This window comes from Euleptes europaea, chromosome 5 (genome assembly GCF_029931775.1).
Source record: "Euleptes europaea isolate rEulEur1 chromosome 5, rEulEur1.hap1, whole genome shotgun sequence".
NCBI classification, from domain to species: Eukaryota; Metazoa; Chordata; class Lepidosauria; order Squamata; family Sphaerodactylidae; genus Euleptes; species Euleptes europaea.
Genome location: NC_079316.1, coordinates 27,567,819 through 27,591,024, shown reverse-complemented (window position 1 = coordinate 27,591,024; position 23,206 = coordinate 27,567,819). Strand labels below are relative to the sequence as shown.

Genomic DNA, 23,206 nt, shown 5'->3' with positions numbered 1-23,206 from the left:
TCCACCGCTCCAAACCACCGCTCTTAACTACTACACCACGCTGGCTCACATTAGGCAAGAATGTGGCTGTTTGCTCCCCCCCCCCTTTAGCATTTCTTATGGCTGCTGAGAAGTCAGTTTGCGCTCTCTAACCTGACCTTCGTGCTTGTTTCCTCTGGAGTAAGTCTGAGTGAGATCAGTATTTGGGATTATGTTGCAAAAGGGTGTGGGGTTGGCATATCAGGGTAGTTTGTTGCTTTTTATTTGGAAGGGGTAGGTTTTCCCAGAATATCACGGCCACCCCCAGTACCATACTTTTCAAGTGCCCTTCATTTATGAAAAAGATATCAAGCAGTGATAGGATTGTCAACCTCCAAGTGGGGCCTCAGGATCTCCCGGAATTATAGCTTTTGCCCAGTTGAGACAGAGACCAGTTGAACGCATGAAGTTGCCTTATGTTACTCTTGGAGGTCCAGTTAGCCATGGCTGGGAGTGCTTGTTGCCAGCTTCACATGAACACATGAAGCTGCCTTAGACTGAATCAGACCTTTGGTCCATCAAAGTCAGTATTGTCTACTCTGACCTTCAGCGGCTGTCCAGGGTCTCAGGCAGAGGTGTTTCACATCACCTACTTGCCTAGTCCTTTTAACTGGAGATGCCGGGGATTGAACCAGGGACCTTCTGAATGCCAATCAGATGCTCTCCCACTGAGCCACGGCCCCTCCAGTTCCCCTGGAGAACTGCTTTGAAGGGTGGACTCTTGCATTATGCCCTGCTGAGGTCTATCCCTTCCCCCAAACCCCACCCTCTCCAGGCTTCTCAGCCCCATAATCTCATTATTTCCCAACCCTGAGTTGGAAACCCTAGGTAGTTAATATGAATGCATCAGTATGACACTAACTATTGGGCTCACATTCCAAAAGGTTTCAGGGGAGAAAGTCTTATCTCAGTCTTTATTGAGCCCCCAGTGAGATAGTGTCAAGCTTCCTGATAAATTCTAATTCAGTGATTAGCAATTGGGATGCTTGACCCTACCCCATTTAGGCCTCAATAAAGACAGTGGGTTCCTATCATGTGGCAGGTGTTACATTAGCTTAGTATAGTTAGTAATATTGCATTATCACCTAATGCTGTTGTTCTGAATCGTCATTCTCCATATGTTAAATGTAACTAAGCATGGTGTAGAGCATCAGACTGTAGCTTTTGCCTTTCAATTTACAGCTGTTTTCTTTCTGTGCTTCAGGGAGAGACTTTGGATATGTATAGTCTGAAAGTTTATGCCACAATACGTCCATTAATCTTTAAGAGGCCATAAGATGGGCAGCCCATTCCTGAAGGCGGGGTAGATAGATGAAGGCCGGGGACCGTGCAGCTGCTTCACCTCTTGAGATGCTTCCTAGCCAGAAAAAAAAGTTTAAAATGCATTTCTTTTAAAACCCCATGGTACTCCCCTATTGAATTCATAAGGCTACACCAGCTATTTTGCAGGTGTAACTTGACATCTGCAAAATGGCACATTCCCAGGGGCTAAAGAGCTTTGGAGGCTGCCTAAAGGCAGCTCAGCCTCTGGGAATGCTCCTTCAAGATGCCAATGCAAGCGCTTCCGCTGGAAAAATGCTGCCAGGGACGCAGTGCCAGCACAGGAGGTTTGCGCCAGAGCCAGCATAATTTGCCCTGCACCGTCATCCATGCCACTTTGGACGGCACAAGTAACACGGACACCAGCACTGGTGTCATGCTAGCTCCTAAGTGTCTCTGCCCCCCCCCCTTCAGGATTGTGCAGTTATTTTTGTTTTTACTTGCCATGTGAGAATGAGCATCTGGGAAAGGAAGAAGACTAAGAATTCTTTGGTATTTTAGAGGTATCATGTTTTGAGGGATTCACAGCACAATGCTAATCAGAGGTATATACCCTTCTTAACCCACTGAAGTCAGAAGATTCAGAAGGGCACAATTCTGTTTACTGACCCCAGTGTGGACTGAGACCAATGCTGCTTTGTGATTTCCCCCACTGTGTTTTGCCATAGATGATTAGTGTGAGATTGAGCTATGCCAGGGTTAGGTGCTAATTCTCAGACCCGTACATGCCAGGTATGTTTTATTTTAGTAAAGCGTGTATATCCAGGTTTTCTGTGAGGATGCAAGGCAGCTCACAATATGCTCATGTTATGTCACAAGAGCCTCCTGGATCAGAACAGCGGTCCATCCGGTCTCACACAGTGGCCACCTGGTTGCTCGGTAGGGCCAACAAACAGTCCAAGGCTTTCCCCTGATGTTTCCCCCTGCACTGGCATTCAGAGGTGATGCTTCTGATTGTGGAGTTTCCCTTTAGTCACTATGGCTAGTAGCCATTGATGGACCTGTCCTCTATGTTTGTGAGAGACCATTCAAGCTTTTTAAATACAAAAACAAACATTGTCCATTGGGTGGTGCTATATAATTGCTCTTATACTAAACTCTCAGGGAGAATATGAATATTTATCTTTAAGAAATTCCAGCCACCTTTGCCTGTTCTGATTCTTAAAACTAGCAAATATGTATACGTTTTGTGAAGCTGAAATAAATCCCCTCCCTCATCAGAATTCGTCTCAGAATGTTGTTGAAGTTATACTAAATGTTTTCTGGATCTTTAGCTACTTCTCAAATGTTTGCCAAATATTGGCATGTAATCTTACCTTATGTTGGAGGATCCTCTTCCAGCCTAAGTGAGTTGTCTGTTGGTGAAGGAACCACTTCAGTTGGAGGAATGTTGCTCCGAGGAGTCATAGGATACATGTCATTATACATTGGCATTTGATATCTGGTAATATTTTAGTTTATTACTAGATATTTGATTATTTTATAGCTGATGTGATGGGTATGTGCAATACTAGGAATCTTCCTAGTATTGGAGGGGCTCAAACTTCATCCAGAGGTATACGTTATGACTTTAATTGTGTTCTCAGACCCAAGGTGTGGGTAGCATGATGTGCTCTGTATGAAAGAGGGCTTATAAGCCATAGAAGAAACAGCTGTATGGGCTACCTTGTGGTCAGCCATGAATTATAACTGGTGCTGGAATTCCTCCATAATTCCAGCCTGTAGAAAGAACAACAAATGTGCCTTCATAATCAGCAAGAGATTTGTTTTTCTTCTTTCCAGTGGGTGGTTCTTGCTAGATCTGGTGTCACTGTCCTAAGGCATTTGTTTTGTACTGAGAGGAGCGCGTTTTAACTGTGGGAAAATGAGTCACGATGAACTTGCTTTACCAGAGAGTTCTCCAGAAGCAGTCTAACATTCTTCTGAAGGATGACCTAGACTCTGCTGTCTTAGTTCAGTTACATGTAGTGGTTACCATCAGTACATAGCCAAATGGGGTTCTTTCTCACCCTGTAAATACTACAGGCGGCTTCGAACCCCATGAAAGTTTGTCAGCACTCAGTTAATAAGCTAATTCTTGTTGCATGGCAAGTCCCTGTAACTCCCCATTGGGAGAGGCTGTGGCTCAGTGGTAGAGCATCTGCTTGGCATGCAGAAGGTCTCAGGTTCAATCCCCAGCATCTCCACTTAAAGCAGCAGTTCTCAACCTGGGGGTCGAACGACCCTTTCACATATTTCCGATGGTCTTAGGAACCAAGACACCGCTCCTCTATCCGTCTCCAGGCGGGTCCGCCCACATGCAGATACGGCCACATATGAGCTTCGGGAGCCCCTCCGCACAAAGCGCCGTGACTCGGAGACGAGCTCCCGGCGCTGGTTCCGGGGCGGTGTTTGGGGCGGGAGGCACCGCTGTGCGCCGCCTTAGATTTGTGCCGCGAGAAGGAAAAGTTGCCTGCGAAGCTCGGTGGGCAGTAACAGCTTCGGGAGGGCAGGGGGGCAGGCGACTGGCCTGAGCTTTTGCAGAGGTACAGGAGAGTCGTTATGCGAGCAATCCTAAAGCGGTCTACTTAGAAGTAAGTCCTAGTCTCGTCAGTGTTTCTCCCAGGAAGCTGGTTTTAGGATTGCAGCCTTTACGTTTCTTCAAAACCACTTGTTTTCCTTTGGGCACCTGTGCTTTTGAGTAAGACATGGTAGCACAATGCACTTGGTGGCATGTTTGAGAGAAATTGCCCTTCCTTTAGCGAAGGGGCATGAGCCACAAGAGCTGAGATTAACAGGGAGACGGTGGTGCTTTCAGCCCAAGATCTTGCCAGAGGCAGGGGCTTCCAGCCACGGAAGAGTGCATGGCCGCGCAATCCCAATGCACAACCTCTCCGAAGTGAGGGGTGATAATTCTCAGTTTTGAAAAACATTCCCTAATTCAAAACAAGTTTAGTTGATTAAGCTGATTGATGTATTCAGATAGCTTTTACCCAAACAATTTACTTGAATAAATATGTCTGTATTTTTTACTTATACATTTCCTCTCCCCTTAAATTACTCAAGACAATGTATATAATAAGCCCCCAACCTGCAAAATCAGTTTGCATACTAGTGTGTTAATAATATTTTACCAGTACTTTACAGTTGTGCATTGGCTACCGATCTGTTTCCTTGCACAATTTAAAGAGCTGGTGTTAAACGTTAAAGCTCTCAGCAGCTCAGGGAACAAAGTATTTGAAGCACTCACTTCGGATCTTGTCCACACATGAAGGTCTTTTGCTAGTGCCTTTCTCTATATACAAGGTGATCTCAGCAAATGAGCCTACTCTGTGATGGTACCCATGTATTGGAGCTCCCCCCTGTTTTATTTGGCACGGGCAATATTTTGACACCAGTTAAAAAAAATAAAACTTTGGGTTGACACCAGGTAGATTGGGTGGTCAGGCTATGTTTTCTCTGTGTAGCAATTAGCTCTGGTTTTCTGCCTTTCATGATTTTTAAGTTGCCTTCATTATCAAAACTGCCTCAAACTGCTGCTGTGTTGGAAAGAAACTAGCAAACAAACAAATAGTATTATTCAATTCCTCACAGGTGCCTGTTTGGGGGTATTGAAGGAAATGAGAGATAAAGTTGATGTGAATACTGCCCCCATGTGATAGTAACAGGTATGTAAAAACAACAACTCAGAGAATGGTAAATCATAGGAAACCTTAATGAACTGTATTGACTGAACTATGCCATGTATCATCTTTTGTATTATTAAAGCTATTGTTATATATAATTTTCATTAGCAAACCATCCCATGACAATGGATCGTGTAGAGAAGAACGTTAAGAAAAGAAAATATAGTGAGGATACCAACTATTTTAGAAGCAAAGCTGATGGACTCAAGAAAGCCAGACTTGACACTGGTGGCAAGTACCACAAACAAAACGTAGCAGCCGTTGAAGCTTCATATTTGGCAGCACTCAGAATCGCCAGAGCTATGAAACCTCACACTATTGCTGAGGATTTACTGTTGCCAGCGGCCAAAGACATTGTTAGAGTTATGATTGGAGACGAATTTGTTAAGAAATTGAGTGCAATTTCCTTACCTAATGACACTGTCCGCAGAAGAATAGATGACATGTCTGCTGATATTCTTGATCAGGTAATCCAGGAAATTAAATCTGCTCCACTTCCAATATTTAGTATCCAGCTTGATGAATCTACAGACGTTGCAAACTGTGCACAGTTACTGGTTTACGTGAGGTATATTAATGATGGCGACTTTAAAGATGAGTTTCTTTTTTGCAAACCTCTTGAAACGACAACTACTGCACGTGATGTATTTGACACAGTTGGTTCATTTCTGAAAGAGCATAAGATCTCTTGGGAAAAGGTTTGTGGTGTTTGCACAGATGGTGCTCCAGTTATGCTAGGATGTCGATCTGGATTTCAACGTTTGGTACTGAAGGAGTCACCAAAAGTCATCGGAATTCACTGTATGATTCATCGGCAAATATTAGCAATGAAGACTCTGCCACAAGAGTTACAAGAAGTAATGAAAAGCGTCATAAGTTCTGTCAATTTTGTAAAGGCGAGCACTTTAAACAGTCGACTGTTTTTGCAACTGTGCAACGAGTTGGATGCGCCGAACAATGCTCTGCTATTTCACACTGAAGTGAGATGGTTGTCGAGAGGAAAAGTTTTAAAACGTGTTTTTGAGCTTCGTGATGAACTCAAAACATTTTTTAATCAGAAAGCAAGACCACAGTTCGAAGTACTTTTCAGCGATAAAAGTGAACTGCAGAAAATAGCTTACTTGTTTGACATCTTTGCCATCTTGAATGAGTTAAATTTATCACTGCAAGGACCAAATGCAACATGCCTCGATTTGTCTGAAAACATCCGATCATTCCAAATGAAACTTCAGCTTTGTGTTAGCCGAATTGCTCCTTTATATGGGGAAATTAGCTGAGCAATCGGTAACTATGTATTTTTATAGCGATCTCGCACTCAACTATACCAGAATCCGTTTAATGAGACGTTTGAATAAAGACAGAGACTAGGAGTTCCAAATTAAACAGTGTTTATGTATTCACGCATTCAAATGGTGCATTACAAGCATACAAGAAGCTAGTAAATAAAGGCAGTAGTACAGAGAAATTTGCCAATTTGGCAGGATATCGTAGACCCAATATATTTACCTTATCTAGATGAGGTGTTGTCCAACTCACGCAGACTATAAACAGATTGAAAAGGAAGACCGAGATGGGGGTAGGGGTTCCCGTGGGCTTGACCAGCAAGGCGGGAGGGAGCGTGGTAAGGCTCGCGAAACCAAACCAACAGAGTAACGGCAAAGGTGCCAGGAAAGACCTAAGGTGCTATGAATGGGCCAGGGGTATCCTAATTATACTGTTTTCTGGGGGCGGGAAGAGGGGGTTTGACCCCTCCCAGGTTCCCAGGTGGCAAAAAGGTGGACAAAAGGATTAAGCTGTGTCTACCGGGGCATGATAGTGAGAATTTGGAAATCTATTATAATTCCAATGGCTTTCACAACCCGAGATGGTCAAGAATCTTTCTGTTGATGGGATTTACATTCCGGAACAATAGGTGCGATCTGTGCAAATGTCCTGGGGTCTCTGCAGCTGGACAGGAGGGATGACTCATCTGGATATCAGGATTACTGCTAACGACTCATTGAGCAACGGAGGAAGTTGGGAGGGGGGGAGCAGCTCGCATTGGGTACGTGGCTGTCAGCTCTCTGCGAAATGGCTGCTTCTAAAACAGGGATGTACAGGAACATGGCTCCTCTCAGGTTCACAAGAGACAGCCCTTTGCATCTGGTTCCTAGTAGCTGGTTGCCCGGGCTGGCAAGAGCAGCTGTGTCAGTTTCAAATGAGTCGCGCCGCGACTGCCCAGTAGCGTTTGAGGCAGGCGTGCGGCTAGAAAGCAGTCTGTGCGCTTGCATACCGGGTTGCCAGGTCCAGTCCTGGAGATTTAGGCAGGCCCGTATGCTATCAATTCCCCTCCTTGCCGCCTGAAGACAACGTCTGAAATGGCGGCACACCTAACACGTGTTGATTGAAGTCTTGATTGGAGACACCGGGGTCGGGTTGCATTGGCCAATGGAGTTTTGGGAACCATTTGTCCTATACTAAAACCTTAGATTAAAAACGGGGCCGCCTAGTGAAGTTGGACAACCTCTCAAGAAGGGTGCATTGTTAAATTTGCAAGCATATTTCAGGGCGGATGCATTGCATGTATCAAAGCATCCGGTTCATCTTACAGTACAAAATAAAACATTGTTTTCTAAACTCAAGCTTACATTGCTAAACTAACAAACTGAAAACATATACATTGAGTCATAACAGTATACATAGGATACAAAGAAAAAACCTTAGGCAAAACTGCCGGATGTAAAAAGGAAAAACTTTGTACCCTTTTTAAAGTTACAGATAGACAAAGATAGAAAGACATACCGCTGGTTTACAAGCATTCGTTTTAGGATCTGGAAAATCTCGTTCCCCTCCTAGTAGAAGGGTGAAGGTACACATAAACACAATGGTTTCCAGTTCGCTCCTCCCCATGGTAAAGAGAGGGGGGGGGAGCTAATTAAGAAAAAAAAAGATCTTCTTTGCCTCTTCCGTTGGCAATCGGCTGGGCTCGGCTATCTTCGTGCTGCTTCGGTAGCATTCTTCGGGGCCTCGCCTGTCTCGGGGTTGGTATGGGATGGCCTGACTAAGGGGGCGTGGGGTGATTTACATACAGCCTTGCAAGGCATTCTGGTCAGATCTAGGGCCATGCTAGGGGCACAATAAGATTACTATACCATTTTACTCTGGCACCTCTGCCTGTCATCAAGGGGTCAAGTGGTCTGGGACCCTTCCTGCGCACTGGTTTTGTGCCCACTATATCCTTTTAGGGTTGATCTATTGTAGTGGATGCCCTCGCCTTCCATAGCCATCCATCAATCATGAAGACTCGCGCTTGCGCGGTCTTCACTATGGTACCTCTCGGGGGTGGCGCCTATCTAGCGGGTCACCAAAGGTGACCTCGTTGGCTTACACTCGCGCCATTCTGGTTTCGGACCGGATGATCCCGCCGTGCGGGTTAATCCGGGCGAACCGTCGAGGCTCTGACTAACGAAGCGATTCCATTTGGTCAGGCTGGAATCGCTTCCTCGGGAAGGGCCTCAATACTCTTGGTAAAAGACAGATCAGACAAAATATACACACAACACACGCATTAAAACATATATGCATAACTAGAGCCTTAGGGTTGGAGGGGCGGTCGTATGCAAATGGCAGGCATACTGGCATGTTGGGTAGGGGCACCTGTGGGGGCCCCTAGTGCGGCTACACACCGGGTGCTCCGTTTGGAGACCTGTAGGGGCATGTGCGGGGGATTAGGTCTGTCTTTGACCTTCCTAGTATGGGCTTTTTGCAATTTTGAGTCGGTCGCCATGCTATGTGCGTCTACAGCTGTCGTGGACCCGGAGGACTTTCTAGCCTCTACTCTTTACCGAGCCGGGCTAGTGCTGGCCGTGGGCTGGTGGTCCAAAACCGGCCCGACAATAACTGGCATTGGCTTCCAAGGCATAGGCCAGATCAGACAGTTCCATTCCCGCGAGTACCATAGTGAAACTGCCATCAAATTCCTGACTGTTCCCAGCCAATTTTTCCAAAGGGGCAAGCCGAAAAGGGGTAGCCCCGCCTATGGTCAAAGAACAGACTTAACAGATGGGGGAAAGAGCCCGGATGCGGTCCTATCGGCAAAGGCCGGCCTTTCTCGGATTTCTCCGTAAGGGAAAGGTGTCAATCATTCCTAGTCTCGCGGCCTTTCGAGCTGCGGACCTTCGCTTTACTGATATCACGTTGGAGGCGATTTTGGGGGAGGAGAGGCATTTTGCATAAAGCGCAGGGTATTATGGTACACAATACATTTACACATTTCCTAATAAAACCTTTGCAATAACATTTCTATATCCAGGTGTCTGTAAGGCCTTTCCTGGTTTCCTATTCTCATACATATGAGAAAAATACTAGATGAGAGGTTTAGCTGGACACAGTTTGCAGAAGGTAACCGGGGCTAGGGGACCAAGTTAGACCGAGGCGCAATCCATTAGCTCTAAGCTAATTTTCCCTGGTGGCATGTCCCCACACCCACCAGTAAATGCGGTCCTTTACCACTAGGCCCAGGTGGGCCTTCTGGATTGCACGCGGATCATTCTGGTTTTGGATAGTCAGCCCACTGAGCGGGCTAACTATGTAACCAGGACCTTGAGGTCTCTTCCTAACAGGGCGACTCTACAGGAGCCGGAGTCGCCTTCTCGGGGGGAGACCTCTCCCATACTGGTAAAAGATAGAATTCTAACTAAACAAAGCAGCATATACAACAACATTTCCATACTTGACTTGGTATGCTCCAAGGGGAGGGGGCGAGGGGACTTCATGCTAAAACTGCGCAGACTCGGTCTGCACCAAAGGGTCCGGCTTATGCAAATTTTTGAGTCCAGGGGCTTGATGGGTAACTGACTGCTCCTGGTGTTCAGACAGGTATTCAGCCTAGGTGCTGTCCGTCAAAGAGACAGCAGCAGGTTTTTGACACAGAGAAGGGTGCTGGCTTTCCAGGGGAATGTTTGTTTTTCGGTGGGAGGGGGCCCCTGTGATTTTAAGGCGGGTGTCTTTAGGAGACCATGCGGTGGCAGTGGAGGCCTTCCTGCATTGGTGGGTGGGCCGTCCAAAACCAGGATGGCCCGAGTGTTTGCACACCCCACCGTTGTAAGGTTCTATTGGTTTTCCCCAGGGTTTTTCTTCTGCTCCAGCAATTGGTGTGTCTCTCCTTCAACAGCCTGAAATCGGTAGTTGCACGGAGGTTCCCGCCTTTACGGTGGGTGTGATGACACGCCACTAGCGGAGCCAACTTTAGAGAAAAACCTTTTCAATTTTTGTGCCCGGGGTTTGGCCAATAACAACCCCACTCTAAATGTTAAAGAATAGATCTTGCATTGATGGAAGGGGGAGTGTTCCGTCCTTTTCACTTATGGGTGCTTTGTGATGCTGGGGGTTCTTTCTTTGGGGGGGGGCTGTCTCACCTTCCCTGGTGAGGACTAAACTTCATAACATTCACATGATGCAAACAACAATATGACATTCATCTAGGTGTGCGCGCACAGCATGCTTTGATCTTGGCAGACCTCCGGAGGTGGGGAGGCCTCTGCACTTAGCACTAGGCATTACAATCATTCATATTTACACCTTTGCAAAATTAAAACCTTTAAAACTTAATTCATCACCTTTTCCATTTGAGTGGCATATCTGTGTCACACACTTTTACTTGCCACAATAATAATAATAAAATTGCTAGACGAGCCAGAGAGAGAGAGAGAGAGAGAGAGGGGGGGGGGAGTGGAGAAATGGAGGGTTCCATCTCCTCCCCTCCTCCCTTTCTTTTACAGCGGCTTATATGCTAGTTGGGTGGTGCGATTGACAATCTCCAGCTTGCTGAGCTGCCGTTTCACCCAGCACCCAAGAAAAAGAATCAGCACAGTTAAGCAGGCTTGTGTTACCAGGATCTGATGCTTAATTGGCTGCACCTTTCAGTGGTTTAGGCTGGAGGAACTACTTTGTTCTGATGGTTAGATCACAATAGTATAAAACATATGGGGGAGTTCATAGACTTAAACATACAGGACATCATGGCTCCAAGGGGCTGGCCCTTGCAACCTGTATTGTACATATTGAAGAATACACATATGAAAATCACCCCTCTCCCTCTTTGGCGAGAGCCCCTGAAGCAGCAGCGGCTGGATCAGTTGTCAGATATCTTCTTTGGGGATGTTCGGGTCTGACCAGGAGGTTGGCAAAAGGGGAGCCCTGGATATAAATATCAGTGCGGGGTCCCACTTGAACCAGTTACCTTAGTGCATAGATACTAGGGTTGTACAGACTTGAATGCAACCCTGGCTATACTGGAGGGTGATGCACTTATTTTTAAAGCAGAAATCCAGTTTCTAATTATGCCCTGTCAGCAAGGAAAGATTTCTTAGTTGTTCCCTTCCCTGTGCATTCTCGCAAGCCCATTGTTGACTACCCTCCCTCCTTTGGCGACCTTTGGGGCACCTTGCCAGCAGGCTGGCTTGCAGCAGGATTGTTGCTGACCAGGAGTCTCCTGCCTGGAGGTGGCATAGAGGAACAAAGGAGCATACAGCAGGGAGTTCCAGCAGTAGTTGCGGGTGCCCGGGAGTAGAGGCTTGCATACTTAACAATATTACTTAGACACATTGATGGCTTGGGGGGGTGCTTTGCATTTGCATTGCACCTTAAGGCAAGGCAAACAATCAAACAAAAACACTGAGGCGGAGAGAGCTGAATGCAGTCAGCTCTTCTGGTAGAAGGGTCCTTGCAGGGAGAAATCTAGCAAAAAAAAAGGCTAGCAGGCATGTATATAACTAGCATTGGTTGCTGAGAGCAGAGTTGCAAGGCTAAAATAGAGCATTAAGACTTTTTGTTCCTCTTCCTCTTGTTTCCCAAGGGGAGGAAGTACCTGGTTGTTTATTAAGTTCTTACAAAGCAGGCAGGTATTCATATGATAGAGACAAGTGGCGTTTGAGCAAGTTAGATCAGGGAGCAGCCTTATGCAGGCTGCCATTAATAATCAAAGACAGTACACATTGTAATATGCATAAAGCATTGAAGTTTCTTAAAGGAGAGAAAGTTGAACACTGTAAACAGAACAGAATTGGTGGGGGGTTACTCTTCTTCCCGGTTCTCCTGGTTGGTTGGCATGGATCAGGAAACAAGACTGTTAATGAATGCCAGGTAATTGTATTACAAGATCACAAGAGGGGAAGGAAGAGACCCTTCCAGTGGCGGTTTGCTTCTCCACCCCCCCCCTTCATATCCCTGATAGCCTTGTTAGCATGCCAGGGAATGAAGAAGCTAGGTTGAAACAAACAAAAATCAGGACTTTTTCAAGATTTTCAAAAATAAATTGAAAAGAAAATGAACCCAGCTCAAAATCTGATATTTCTCTCTTCAAAAAAAAGGTCCAAATTCAAAACTTCAAATCAACTTCAAATCGAGTAAAAACTTCAACTCGACTTCAACATTAAAAAAAATTGATTATATTTCTTTCCTTTAAAGAGTTCCAAATTCAAAAATAGCAGTGGTTCAAAGATAAAAGTAGATTGGATATCTTCTCCCCCCCTCCTTTCCTCTGAATACATGAGGAGGAAAGGATTGTTTCCATGCGGTGCACCCCATGCCAGAAGGCTGTGTGGCACCACTGGGCATATGCAGAGTGCACTTTGGAAGCCGGGGTGGGTTCCAGTTTGTCTAAAGAGCGAGGGGAGGGAGAGCAATGGGGCTTTCCCTGTTCCTAATGAGATTTTGGTGAGTCTTGATACTCCGGGGTTATCCACACAAAAATCAAATTCCAAACTGTTTACCAAATTAAAGCAAAAATCCATCTTTTAAAAATAGAGCACCTGGGTTTTACGTTTAGTGAGGTCCTGGTGTGAGTTTGCTAAAACTGAGCAAATCACAAGGTTCTTACAGAGCTTAAGTTGCAAGCAAGCATGAGAGCTTCCTCCTGAGGAAGGATCAAGGGTGAGAACTAAAGGTTACCAAAAGGGACTGTATCTCTGTGCACGTGCAGAGTGCACGATGTACATTGAGCTGCATTAATGGGATCTGCCATGACAGGCAAGAACCAAAATGTGCAACTAGAATGAGAGCTTGGGGGTTGCTTCAGGGGGCTAGAGAGCCCAGGTTGCTGTTTTCCTGAAACAACCCTAACATTTTGGAGGAACAAAAAGATAAAAATGGGGGGGGGGAATCCTATTGCTTGGATTACAGATTATTACCATGTTGGATGAACTCATTCAGCTGCTGCATCATTTAGGATTGCAGCCCCACCTTATTTTTAGTTACCACTCTCGAGACCATCTTATTCATGTACACTTCAAAACTCTTCACTGACCTTCTTATAACAATACAATCCTTTTTGGCCGCTGCTTATGGGCTGCAGTCCCAAAGCATTAGCCATACCATTCTTTTATCTTTTATATTCTAAACACCTTCTTTCCTCACACCATGTCAACATACTTTCACCTTCATGTTTCTCCAACACAGTAATAATAGCTATAAAACCGAATGAAGAGGGGCTGGGAGCTGTGGGGGGAGGTTGTGGGGGGGGGAGGGGCAGAGCACACGGGGCTCTCCCCTTCATTATTCACTTTTCACATATTTACACAGACAGCATCGAGGTTGACAAATATACTATTATGTAAGACTTTTACTGCGCAGTAAAATTAACTTTATATTTATTCTACGAGCACATGGAGATAATTTCCTCTTACTTTCCCAGGTACCTTGGGAAAGCATTCATACAGACACACATGCTAGTTTCACTTGCAAACATACAGGCACTTGGGGGAGCGCACTCCCTTGCATATTTCCATTTGGTGCCCCATGCCAATTTTGCGCAAACCGCATTGTACTTTTGGGGAACCTAGGCAGATGTTTCTGTGAGATTGGCCGGATCTTCACAAAAGCATGTACCCTGAATATCGATTTATCATATTTATCACACACACAACTCTATTTCCTGTAGGAGAAAAACATGTTATATCATTATCCTTTTCCTGTGCCAGATAGACTTCTCTGACCCAGGGAGGCTTTATTACAACTGCACATCATGGCTACTTTTTACACATATTCAGCATTACATTAGAAAGACCAGGAGATAAAGAGTTCTCCCTGAGGAGGCTTGCTTTCCTTTATTAACCTGCGGAGAAAGGGTTAAACTTGGGCTGGTGCTGGTGCCCTTCTATTCCCTACAGAGGGAGCAAAAATGATTTACTTTACCATTCCCTTAGGATGGGGAGGCAGCATTTTCTTTGAACATGGTCTGGACTTCTTAATTCTTACTCAAAATATAGGGGGGGAAACATTCACACATGCATTCACTCACACAAGGGGGAGAAAAGGAGGGATACTCAAGAAGCTTGGAATATCCCAAGTTAGTTCCAGCGGCTGCTTGGAACAGCATTTTCCTTTAGCATGAAATTCAATGGTGTCTGATCGTACTTTCAAAGCTACTTGAGCTCAGCCTTGCATTCTGGTGTTCCTGGGGCTGTAGGTCAGTTAGTAACTTTGCAGCGAGCTCTTCTCAGTTGGGGAAGAGGCTGCTGGTTCCCTTTGTCAATTGAGGGAATGGTGATCCTCTGCTGTCTGGTCATTTTTTTGGGGGGGCAGACAGTAAGGTTTTAATAATTTTGTCTTCAGTAAGGTTTTAATAATTTTGTCGGGTCAGAAGCTTCTGCTGGAGAGACTGAATTTTGGCTCCTGAATGGTCTAGTTCCTGTTGCAGGGAGGTGATCCTGCTTAGAGCAGCAATCAGCACTCCTTTTACCTGATTTAATTCTTTTTGTGTTTCGAGGAGAGCATGAGATAACTCATTCCTCTCTTTTTCTAGTTCATTTTCTACTGATTTTAGTTTTTCATTTTCTTGTGTGCTGGTTCCTGATTTCTCACACATTTCCTGGTACTTAGGTTGAGAGGTTTCACAGCGCTTACTAAAAGCACCAGTTTCCCGGGATCTAACTGGGTTGCTGTTGCCGATACTGCACCCCAAAAGACCACCACGGGACCCACCCAATTTTGGCAGCCATTTCTTTAATTTGTTGTGGCTGGGGTCACTGTTCAATTTCTCTGCCATGGTAAACTATAGCTCAGGGAAGGGCAGGATCACTCTGGCTGATCCGTGTAAGGCAAAAAACAATGCTTCTCAGTGGAGAAAAGGAGGGGGGGGTTGAGCCTGAATTGATCTCTTTGGATTAAAATGCCCCCTGTGGGTTTTGCAGGATGGCGGGGGATTTGGCAACAAGTTGCCCTTTTTATTTTCACCGCAAAGGAAGTGGGTTTGAGTCAATCAGGGCTCCTTGGATTTTCTAAATCGCTGGCTGTGGGTTAGCAGCTCAGCACGGAAGGAGGGTTCAAGGATTCAAACTGAGCTACACTTTAACTTAGAGAGAGAGCAGGCGCTGCCACCGCCTTTTCTCCTTACGCTGGGGGTGATTTTGCTGGGACTTGGCTCTAATATTCCCTTTTAAGGAGGGTGAGCCTGCCTTAATAGGGGAGATGTTACCTTGCAGATCCTCTAAGGAGAACTTGCTTTTTTCCTTTTTCCAATGTGGTCATGGTAGACCTTGCACTAACTTTCTGGCAGATATCCTAAGGGAAACTGCTGGTTTCAAAACTGGGAAACGCTCCTGGCTGTCCCTCTAAGGAAGGAGAGCGCGTTTCTGTGCTTACGGGAGAAGGTTCCGGCTCGCTTCCCAAGGGAAACGGGCTCCTCTCAGCACATTTGATTGGTGCTTGCGGGAGACGGTTCAGGCTCTCTCCTAAGGGAAACGGGCTCGTCTCAGCACATGGGGACAACCTTTATCAGAGGAATGTCCTTCAGTCGCGGCAGCGCTCCTGGCACTCTCCTAAGGGACGAGTGCACGCTCCACTCGGGAACCCTTCTGTCGTGGGAACGCTCTTGGCACACTCCTAAAGGACGGGTGCACGTTCCACTTGGGGACCCTGTATTAGTGGCAACGCTCCTGGCACGCTCCTAAGGGACTGGTGCGCGTTCCACTTGGGGATACTCCTGGCAGAACTCCTAAGGGAAAACTGCATATCCCAGCCTAGCGGGAGTGGCCACTCCTCCGTCCTAGGTCTTTCTGGGTGATTTCAACCCTATGCTGGGGCGCTTCTACTCGCCCAATAACCTCACTCCGCGTCCGGGGTGAGTGAAATAATATTCAGCAGGCAACGCCTGGTAAGGGTGACTTGAGAGGGGAGAGGAGAGATCGTTTCCTCTCGGGGGATTTCTCCAGGAGGGGGGGGAAATATTATATTGGCCTACGTGTAGGTGCAGATGTCTACGTGCAACCCTACTCTGCAACACCCAACCCAGACAGCCGTTCAAATGGGGAGTCTCCGAAGAGAGGTGGTTCCCAGGGCAAAGCCTTTCAGTCTCCTTGCTTTGCTGAGAAGATAGCTCAGCTGGCGGCTAGACTTAGGGCTGAAAGAATGAAGGGGGGAGAAGCCAACCCACAAGATAGCGCTCACTAGAGCCACACACTCAGGCACACACACACTGTCGTTTTACGTGACAATTGATTTTTTTGTGAAAAACTGGTCAAAATTCAAAGCGTCTCAAAAACTTTTTCCTACGTCAACACGCTAAATACACACGTGCCGACTCGCATGTATTCAGACGTGCAGGAGTGCCCGCATTCCTCCACCAGTAATCTGTTAGCCGAATTGCTCCTTTATATGGGGAAATTAGCTGAGCAATCGGTAACTATGTATTTTTATAGCGATCTCGCACTCAACTATACCAGAATCCGTTTAATGAGACGTTTGAATAAAGATAGAGACTAGGAGTTCCAAATTAAACAGTGTTTATGTATTCACGCATTCAAATGGTGCATTACAAGCATACAAGAAGCTAGTAAATAAAGGCAGTAGTACAGAGAAATTTGCCAATTTGGCAGGATATCGTAGACCCAATATATTTACCTTATCTAGATGAGGTGTTGTCCAACTCACGCAGACTATAAACAGATTGAAAAGGAAGACCGAGATGGGGGTAGGGGTTCCCGTGGGCTTGACCAGCAAGGCGGGAGGGAGCGTGGTAAGGCTCGCGAAACCAAACCAACAGAGTAACGGCAAAGGTGCCAGGAAAGACCTAAGGTGCTATGAATGGGCCAGGGGTATCCTAATTATACTGTTTTCTGGGGGCGGGAAGAGGGGGTTTGACCCCTCCCAGGTTCCCAGGTGGCAAAAAGGTGGACAAAAGGATTAAGCTGTGTCTACCGGGGCATGATAGTGAGAATTTGGAAATCTATTATAATTCCAATGGCTTTCACAACCCGAGATGGTCAAGAATCTTTCTGTTGATGGGATTTACATTCCGGAACAATAGGTGCGATCTGTGCAAATGTCCTGGGGTCTCTGCAGCTGGACAGGAGGGATGACTCATCTGGATATCAGGATTACTGCTAACGACTCATTGAGCAACGGAGGAAGTTGGGAGGGGGGGAGCAGCTCGCATTGGGTACGTGGCTGTCAGCTCTCTGCGAAATGGCTGCTTCTAAAACAGGGATGTACAGGAACATGGCTCCTCTCAGGTTCACAAGAGACAGCCCTTTGCATCTGGTTCCTAGTAGCTGGTTGCCCGGGCTGGCAAGAGCAGCTGTGTCAGTTTCAAATGAGTCGCGCCGCGACTGCCCAGTAGCGTTTGAGGCAGGCGTGCGGCTAGAAAGCAGTCTGTGCGCTTGCATACCGGGTTGCCAGGTCCAGTCCTGGAGATTTAGGCAGGCCCGTATGCTATCAATTGGCAAAAAAAATTGGATGAAAAGAAAATTTACATGTTGCCTACCTTATCTGCTTTCTTTGAGGAACATGACATTGAACCAGACAAAAGGATTACGATGATAATTTCTGTGAAAGAACACTTGCACATGCTTGCAGACGAAATTTCATCGTACTTTCCAAATCTACCTGACATCCCATTTGCACTTGCCAGAAGCCCATTCACAGTCAAAGTTGAAGATGTTCCTGAGACAGCACAAGAGGAGTTCATTGAACTTATTAACAGCGATGCAGCGAAAACTGATTTCTCTACAATGCCAGTTACAAAATTCTGGATCAAGTGTTTGCAGTCATATCCTGTTCTGTCTGAGACTGTGTTGCGCCTCCTTCTTCCATTTCCAACAACATATCTTTGTGAAACAGGGTTTTCCAGCTTGTTGGTTATCAAGTCTAAATACAGAAGTAGACTTGTGGAAGATGATCTTCGTTGTGCTCTTGCGAAGACTGCCCCGAGAATTTCTGATCTGGTGAGAAAGAAGCAATCTCAACCTTCGCACTGACGTTAGCTTTTACGCATACTGTCGCAAAATGTAGCAATGTAGTTTACTGTTGTTATATTAAGACTGTTACCCATGCTACACCATGCTTCAAGACAAAATTTCATTTATTTGTAATTAGAAATAAATATTTCACAATATATAATTACATATTGTTTTGTGATTAATCACTATGCTTTAATTATGTTCAATTTGTAACAATGAAAATACATCCTGCATATCAGATATTTACATTATGATTCATAACAGTAGCAAAATTACAGGTATGAAGTAGCAACGAAAATAATTTTATGGTTGGGGGTCACCACAACATGAGGAACTGTATTAAAGGGTCGCTGTATTAAGGTTGAGAACCACTGACTTAAGGGGACTGGCAAGTAGGTGATGTGAAAGACCTTGCTTGAGACCCTGGAGAGCTGCTGCCGGTCAGAGTAGACAATGCTGACTTTGATGGACCAAGGGTCTGATTCAGTACAAGGCAGCTTCATGTGTATTCAACATAGTTGCCTCACACATGTAGCAGTGTGAGTTTTGTGTGGCACTTGGGTAATGTAGCTTGCCACAAGTGAATCCAACCATTTTAGCAGACAAATCAGTCTATAATGAGAAACTCCATATGGCAGTAGAGCTATTAATATCTATAGCCTGAGGCCAAAGACTGACATTGTCTAGTGTTCAGAACTAGCAATCTCGCCACATGAAGGACATGTTACATAAGCTATGTGCACATTTAGGGCAGATGTGGCCTGAGACATTTTGGAGAGGCTAAAGATGTAAAATTTCCATAAATGTTGAAGCCATGCGGTGGGGGGCACTACTTTTTCCTGGATTATTGTCTTCAGGGGAACAAAATGGAAATTTGGGAAATTGACATACATGCAATACTTTCCTGTCAAACCTAAACTTCTTTTACTGATTTAATAACATAAAACACATCTTTTATAACTTATCGTATAAAAACTGTACTATTTGGTATGTTTATGCAATTTAAAAATATAAATATCTTCATTTTCTGAAAGAAAAATTGCAAGTACACCCAGCGCTTGAGAAACAGTTGCAAACTGCTGCACTCTACGCTGGCGTGGCAGGTGTATATTTTAATTTTTGCCATCTGAGAGGTAGGAAAACAAAAGTTGAAGGTACAAAACAAACTGTAATAGACAAAAGAAAATGTATTGTTTGGATAGAAATTCAGTCATAGTTGCAATAGTTAGGACAGCTAACACATTTGGATATTAAACACATTTGCATATTAAAGCAAAACATCGTAACATTGAAAACACTGAACTCTTTAATAATGTATTATCATTAAACACATTATAGCATATTAAGAGCCCATTCCTGGGATGGAGGAGCTCCTTAGGAGATGGCGTGACCTCGCGCCAGCGTCCAGGAGCCGCCGGCCCCCACCACCAGCATAGCCACGCCAGCAGGGTTTCCCCAAAAGGGAACGCCCATGCCAGCGTTGGGGGGGGTGGTTCACGGGGCATTCCTGGGGGAGAAGCTGCCATTAGGCTGCTTCCTCACCCCTTTCGCCCTGGGAACACCCCCTCATGCTGTGGCAGTGCTGCAGCACCTTTTTTTGGTGGCACAGCCCCACTGGAGGCAATGGAGGATTCCCCCCCCTTTTTTTTGTTTTTTATTCTTTAAGTTTTTTGTTTTGTTTTGTTTTTGCCTCTGTGGCATCCAGGAAGTCTCAGGAGCAGATTCATGTATCTGCCCCCCCCCCTTTCAGGATCGGACTGCTCTTGCCAAAATTATTTACATTTAAACTGAAACAATTTTTGAAAATATTTTATATGTCTATAGTATAGGATTTTTTTTCAGCATTCCCCCCCCCCCCAATTTTCTGATTTTTCCATTGGAAGAGTTGAGTGAGTCCTCAGATGTTTTTATACTGTACATTTGGAATGAATGAAATGCTTTCTAAGACCAGGTTTTTCTCACTCCAAAAGAGCAGATATTTCGTAGGAGGCTTTTTCAGTGATCTCCAACATTTTCCAGTCTTTCCATTATGGGAAAAAATTGGAAAAGCTTAGAAAGTCCTCAGACCTTTTCATGCTGTATGTTTTGAGCGTGAGAAACCCTCACTAAGAAACATTTTACTCATTCTAAAAAAAGGGAGTCTTTCATAGGAGTTTCTTTTCAATGCTCACCCAAATTTTCCATTTATTCCATTGGAAAAATTGAAAAAAAGGCCTAGGTGGAATGGGGTGTGGCAGTTTCCTCCCCAAAATGTTTTCTGTTTTTTTTCCCTTGGGCCCTTGTATTTCTAGGTGTGACAAAATATCCAAATGTTGCCCACAAATGGAAAAATAGTAAACAGCTATTTTTGTTTGTTAATCTGCCTGAAACAAGCTCTCCCTGTCTACAGGCAGGGAGCTCCTGTCCTAGGGAATAGATGCCTTAATAGGTGAGCAGACCAAGATAAAAGGAGAAACTAGCGTCACCCCACACTTTGCAAGGAATCTGTCATATATCGGTTGCGTGGGTAGGGTCCACATAACGAGGGGGGGGGGAGAAGAGTTCACCCAACCTTCTCTGGCCTGACTGTCCTCTGCAACCTCACTGCCAGGAAGGGATACTTGGGCAGCTCAGTTAGTTAGCAATTCACAGTTAGTTATTTTCAGCTGTGAATTGTTTATAAGCTTCTACCCAAATGCACCACCATCAGATCTTCTTGGTCTGTTTTTGCGTTTAATTGCATCTATCTAATGGATTTTTATCCCACCCTTTCCCCAAGGTGTTCAGGGTGGTGTCAGTGGTTTTCCCTTCCCTGTGTTAACGTTTGCCACAACCTCGTGAGGTAGGTGAGGCTGACAGAGTGTGACTGGCCCAGGATCACGCAGCAAGCTTTCAGGATAGTAAGGCAGTTTGAACCTGGTTCTCCCAGTTCCTGTTCCATCATTCTAATCACTGTCCCACCCTGGCAAACATACAGAGCAAAGGCAGTAAAAGAGTTATCACTTCTTACGTTCCCACTTTAAGTAGTGTTGTCTAAGCTGGAGTTTTGTAAATGTGTGTCTTGCTTTGATTCCCCCTCCCTCCTTGTTGAATTGGATTCTACTTGTGAATGGTTATAGGGGATTGAAGCATCTGGGAATTGTGTTTTATTTATTTTTTGCCTACGGGCCCCTTCCTCCCCACATTAGGAAGTGGAGGCCAGCACGGTGTAGGGGTGGACTCTGATCTGGAGAACCGGCTTTTATTCCCCACTCGTCCTCATGAACAGCAGACTCTAAACAGGTGAACCAGGTTGGTTTCCCCACTCCTACACATGAAGCCAGCTGGGTGACCTTGGGCAAGTCACAGTTCTCTCAGAACTCTCCCAGCCTCACCTACCTCACAAGGTGTCTGTTGTGGGGAGAGAAAGGGAAGGAGATTGTAAGCCGGTTTGAGTCTCCCTTAAGTGGTAGAGAAAGTCGGCATATAAAAACCAAATCTTCCTCCTTCTCCTCCTTCCTTCTTCCTCCTTCTCCTTCCTTCTCCCCCCCCCCCCCCATTAATAAACACAGGTTACGTAATTTCTTCTCTAAGCTGGGGTTGGAGGGAGAAACTATCTTTGCATATGTATATATAATTGTACAATTGCTGCACATTTTGAAAAACGAATTACTTTCTGGTAGTCTGGTTGATCTCCCTCAACTGAGAGATTTCCAGTTCCCCCCCAACCTCGGTTTTCTTAAAACTGAAAGCACTAAGAATATTTTGGGGCCTGTGCTATTTCCCATGCTAGGTTGTTTTGTCTCTTCAGTTGTTTGTATTTGGCTGAGTTCAGGGTGGGCAAAGGCACAGTTGTGACTCTAGTTGTGACTCTAGTTGTGACCTACGACTGAGAACAAATGGAGCTCTTATTTGAAAGAGCTCACTTTTACCTGTCTCTTAATGTGAATCTTCTGTGTTTTTGTATTCGGTTGTCGCTATAGCCACTGCTGTCTTTATCAGTCTTGAAAGAATCCCTCCGTTTTTAGGGGAAATGTGATTATACACATGGTAGAGTGCATGACTCCCCAAGTACTGTAGTCCAGGCAGCCACTGTGCAGAAGAAAGTACAAGACCAAGCATCTTTGAAGCACATCTGGGGTGCAGCTTGCCTTCCTCATGCTCTTGGAAGACCAAATTCTAGCCTGGAGGTTTTCAAACTTTTCCTCTTCAGGAAGCCATATACACTCCCGTGAACCACTGTGCGTCGGAGAGGAACCTGAGACACATGCCAGGGCTCCCACTGTCGTTCATATTGTATGTCTTTTCCCTGCTGTATTTTTTGTTAATGTTGTAAGACACTTGAGGTGCCTTCAAGGAGAAAAGCAGTGGAAAAATATTAAGAAAGTTTCACACAGGGTGCCGGCAATCTTGGTCTGTGTGGTTGTGCTGTGAGAACTGTGTCTTCTAGAATACAGCCAGCCTTTCAGGAAAGATTGATGGTGGGCCAGCTTCTGAGGAAGTCCAGAGCCTTCAGGCCTGTTTTAGCTTTTCATGGCTGGGATCCTGTGGAGTGTTCTGAAAACAAAGGGAATTTTAGGCCGGGCTTTCTGTACTTGTGAAATGGGTTTCTGTTTGACACCTTCCTTTGCCGCTCTCAGTTCCTCCTTCTTGTAATATAACAAGTTCAGCAATTCTAGTTTAATCTGAATAAATTATTCTGGTCATATTCTGTTGGCATACCTTGGTACAGAACTCGGTGTTCTTTGGCTAGGATCCTAAGCACACCTGCATATAAGGGGTTAGCTCTGAAATCAGTTGGGTTAATCAGTTACTTCCAGGTAACTGGATTTCAGATAGAGGTGTTAAAGAGCATATGGGAAGGAGGAACTCTGAAGTTTCCCAGACATAGGAATTAATTGGATAACATGCCCTTTGGAGGAGATCATATAGTGATGGTTTCTGTGGCTGGCCAAGCAAGTTAAATATCACACATTCTGCCTTGCGAGCATCTTGCGCCAGCTTGTGTAATGTTTTATTCATCCAGATGCA

At 45.3% G+C, this 23,206-nt stretch overlaps 1 protein-coding gene across 1 annotated transcript; it reads left to right on the top strand.

Moving 5' to 3' along the window:
- Positions 1 to 1,564: 1,564 nt before the first annotated feature.
- On the top strand, positions 1,565 to 18,444 carry LOC130478233 (zinc finger BED domain-containing protein 5-like). Its single transcript, XM_056850383.1, has 3 exons — positions 1,565 to 1,688; positions 5,112 to 6,239; positions 17,682 to 18,444. The coding sequence occupies exons 1-3, from the start codon at positions 1,565 to 1,567 to the stop codon at positions 18,233 to 18,235; spliced, it is 1,806 nt and encodes a 601-aa protein (XP_056706361.1). The 3' UTR covers positions 18,236 to 18,444.
- The last annotated feature ends 4,762 nt before the right edge of the window (positions 18,445 to 23,206 follow it).

What these genes read in the sequence shown, in the direction of transcription:
- LOC130478233 (XM_056850383.1), top strand. Translation starts at nt 1,565, where the DNA reads ATGCCAATGCAAGCGCTTCCGCTGGAAAAATGCTGCCAGGGACGCAGT. An exon ending in TGCCACTTTGGACGGCACAA is followed by an intron (nt 1,689 to 5,111) that starts GTAACACGGACA and finishes AATTTTCATTAG; the next exon opens with CAAACCATCCCATGACAATG. An exon ending in CCAAATGAAACTTCAGCTTT is followed by an intron (nt 6,240 to 17,681) that starts GTGTTAGCCGAA and finishes AGATTTAGGCAG; the next exon opens with GCCCGTATGCTATCAATTGG.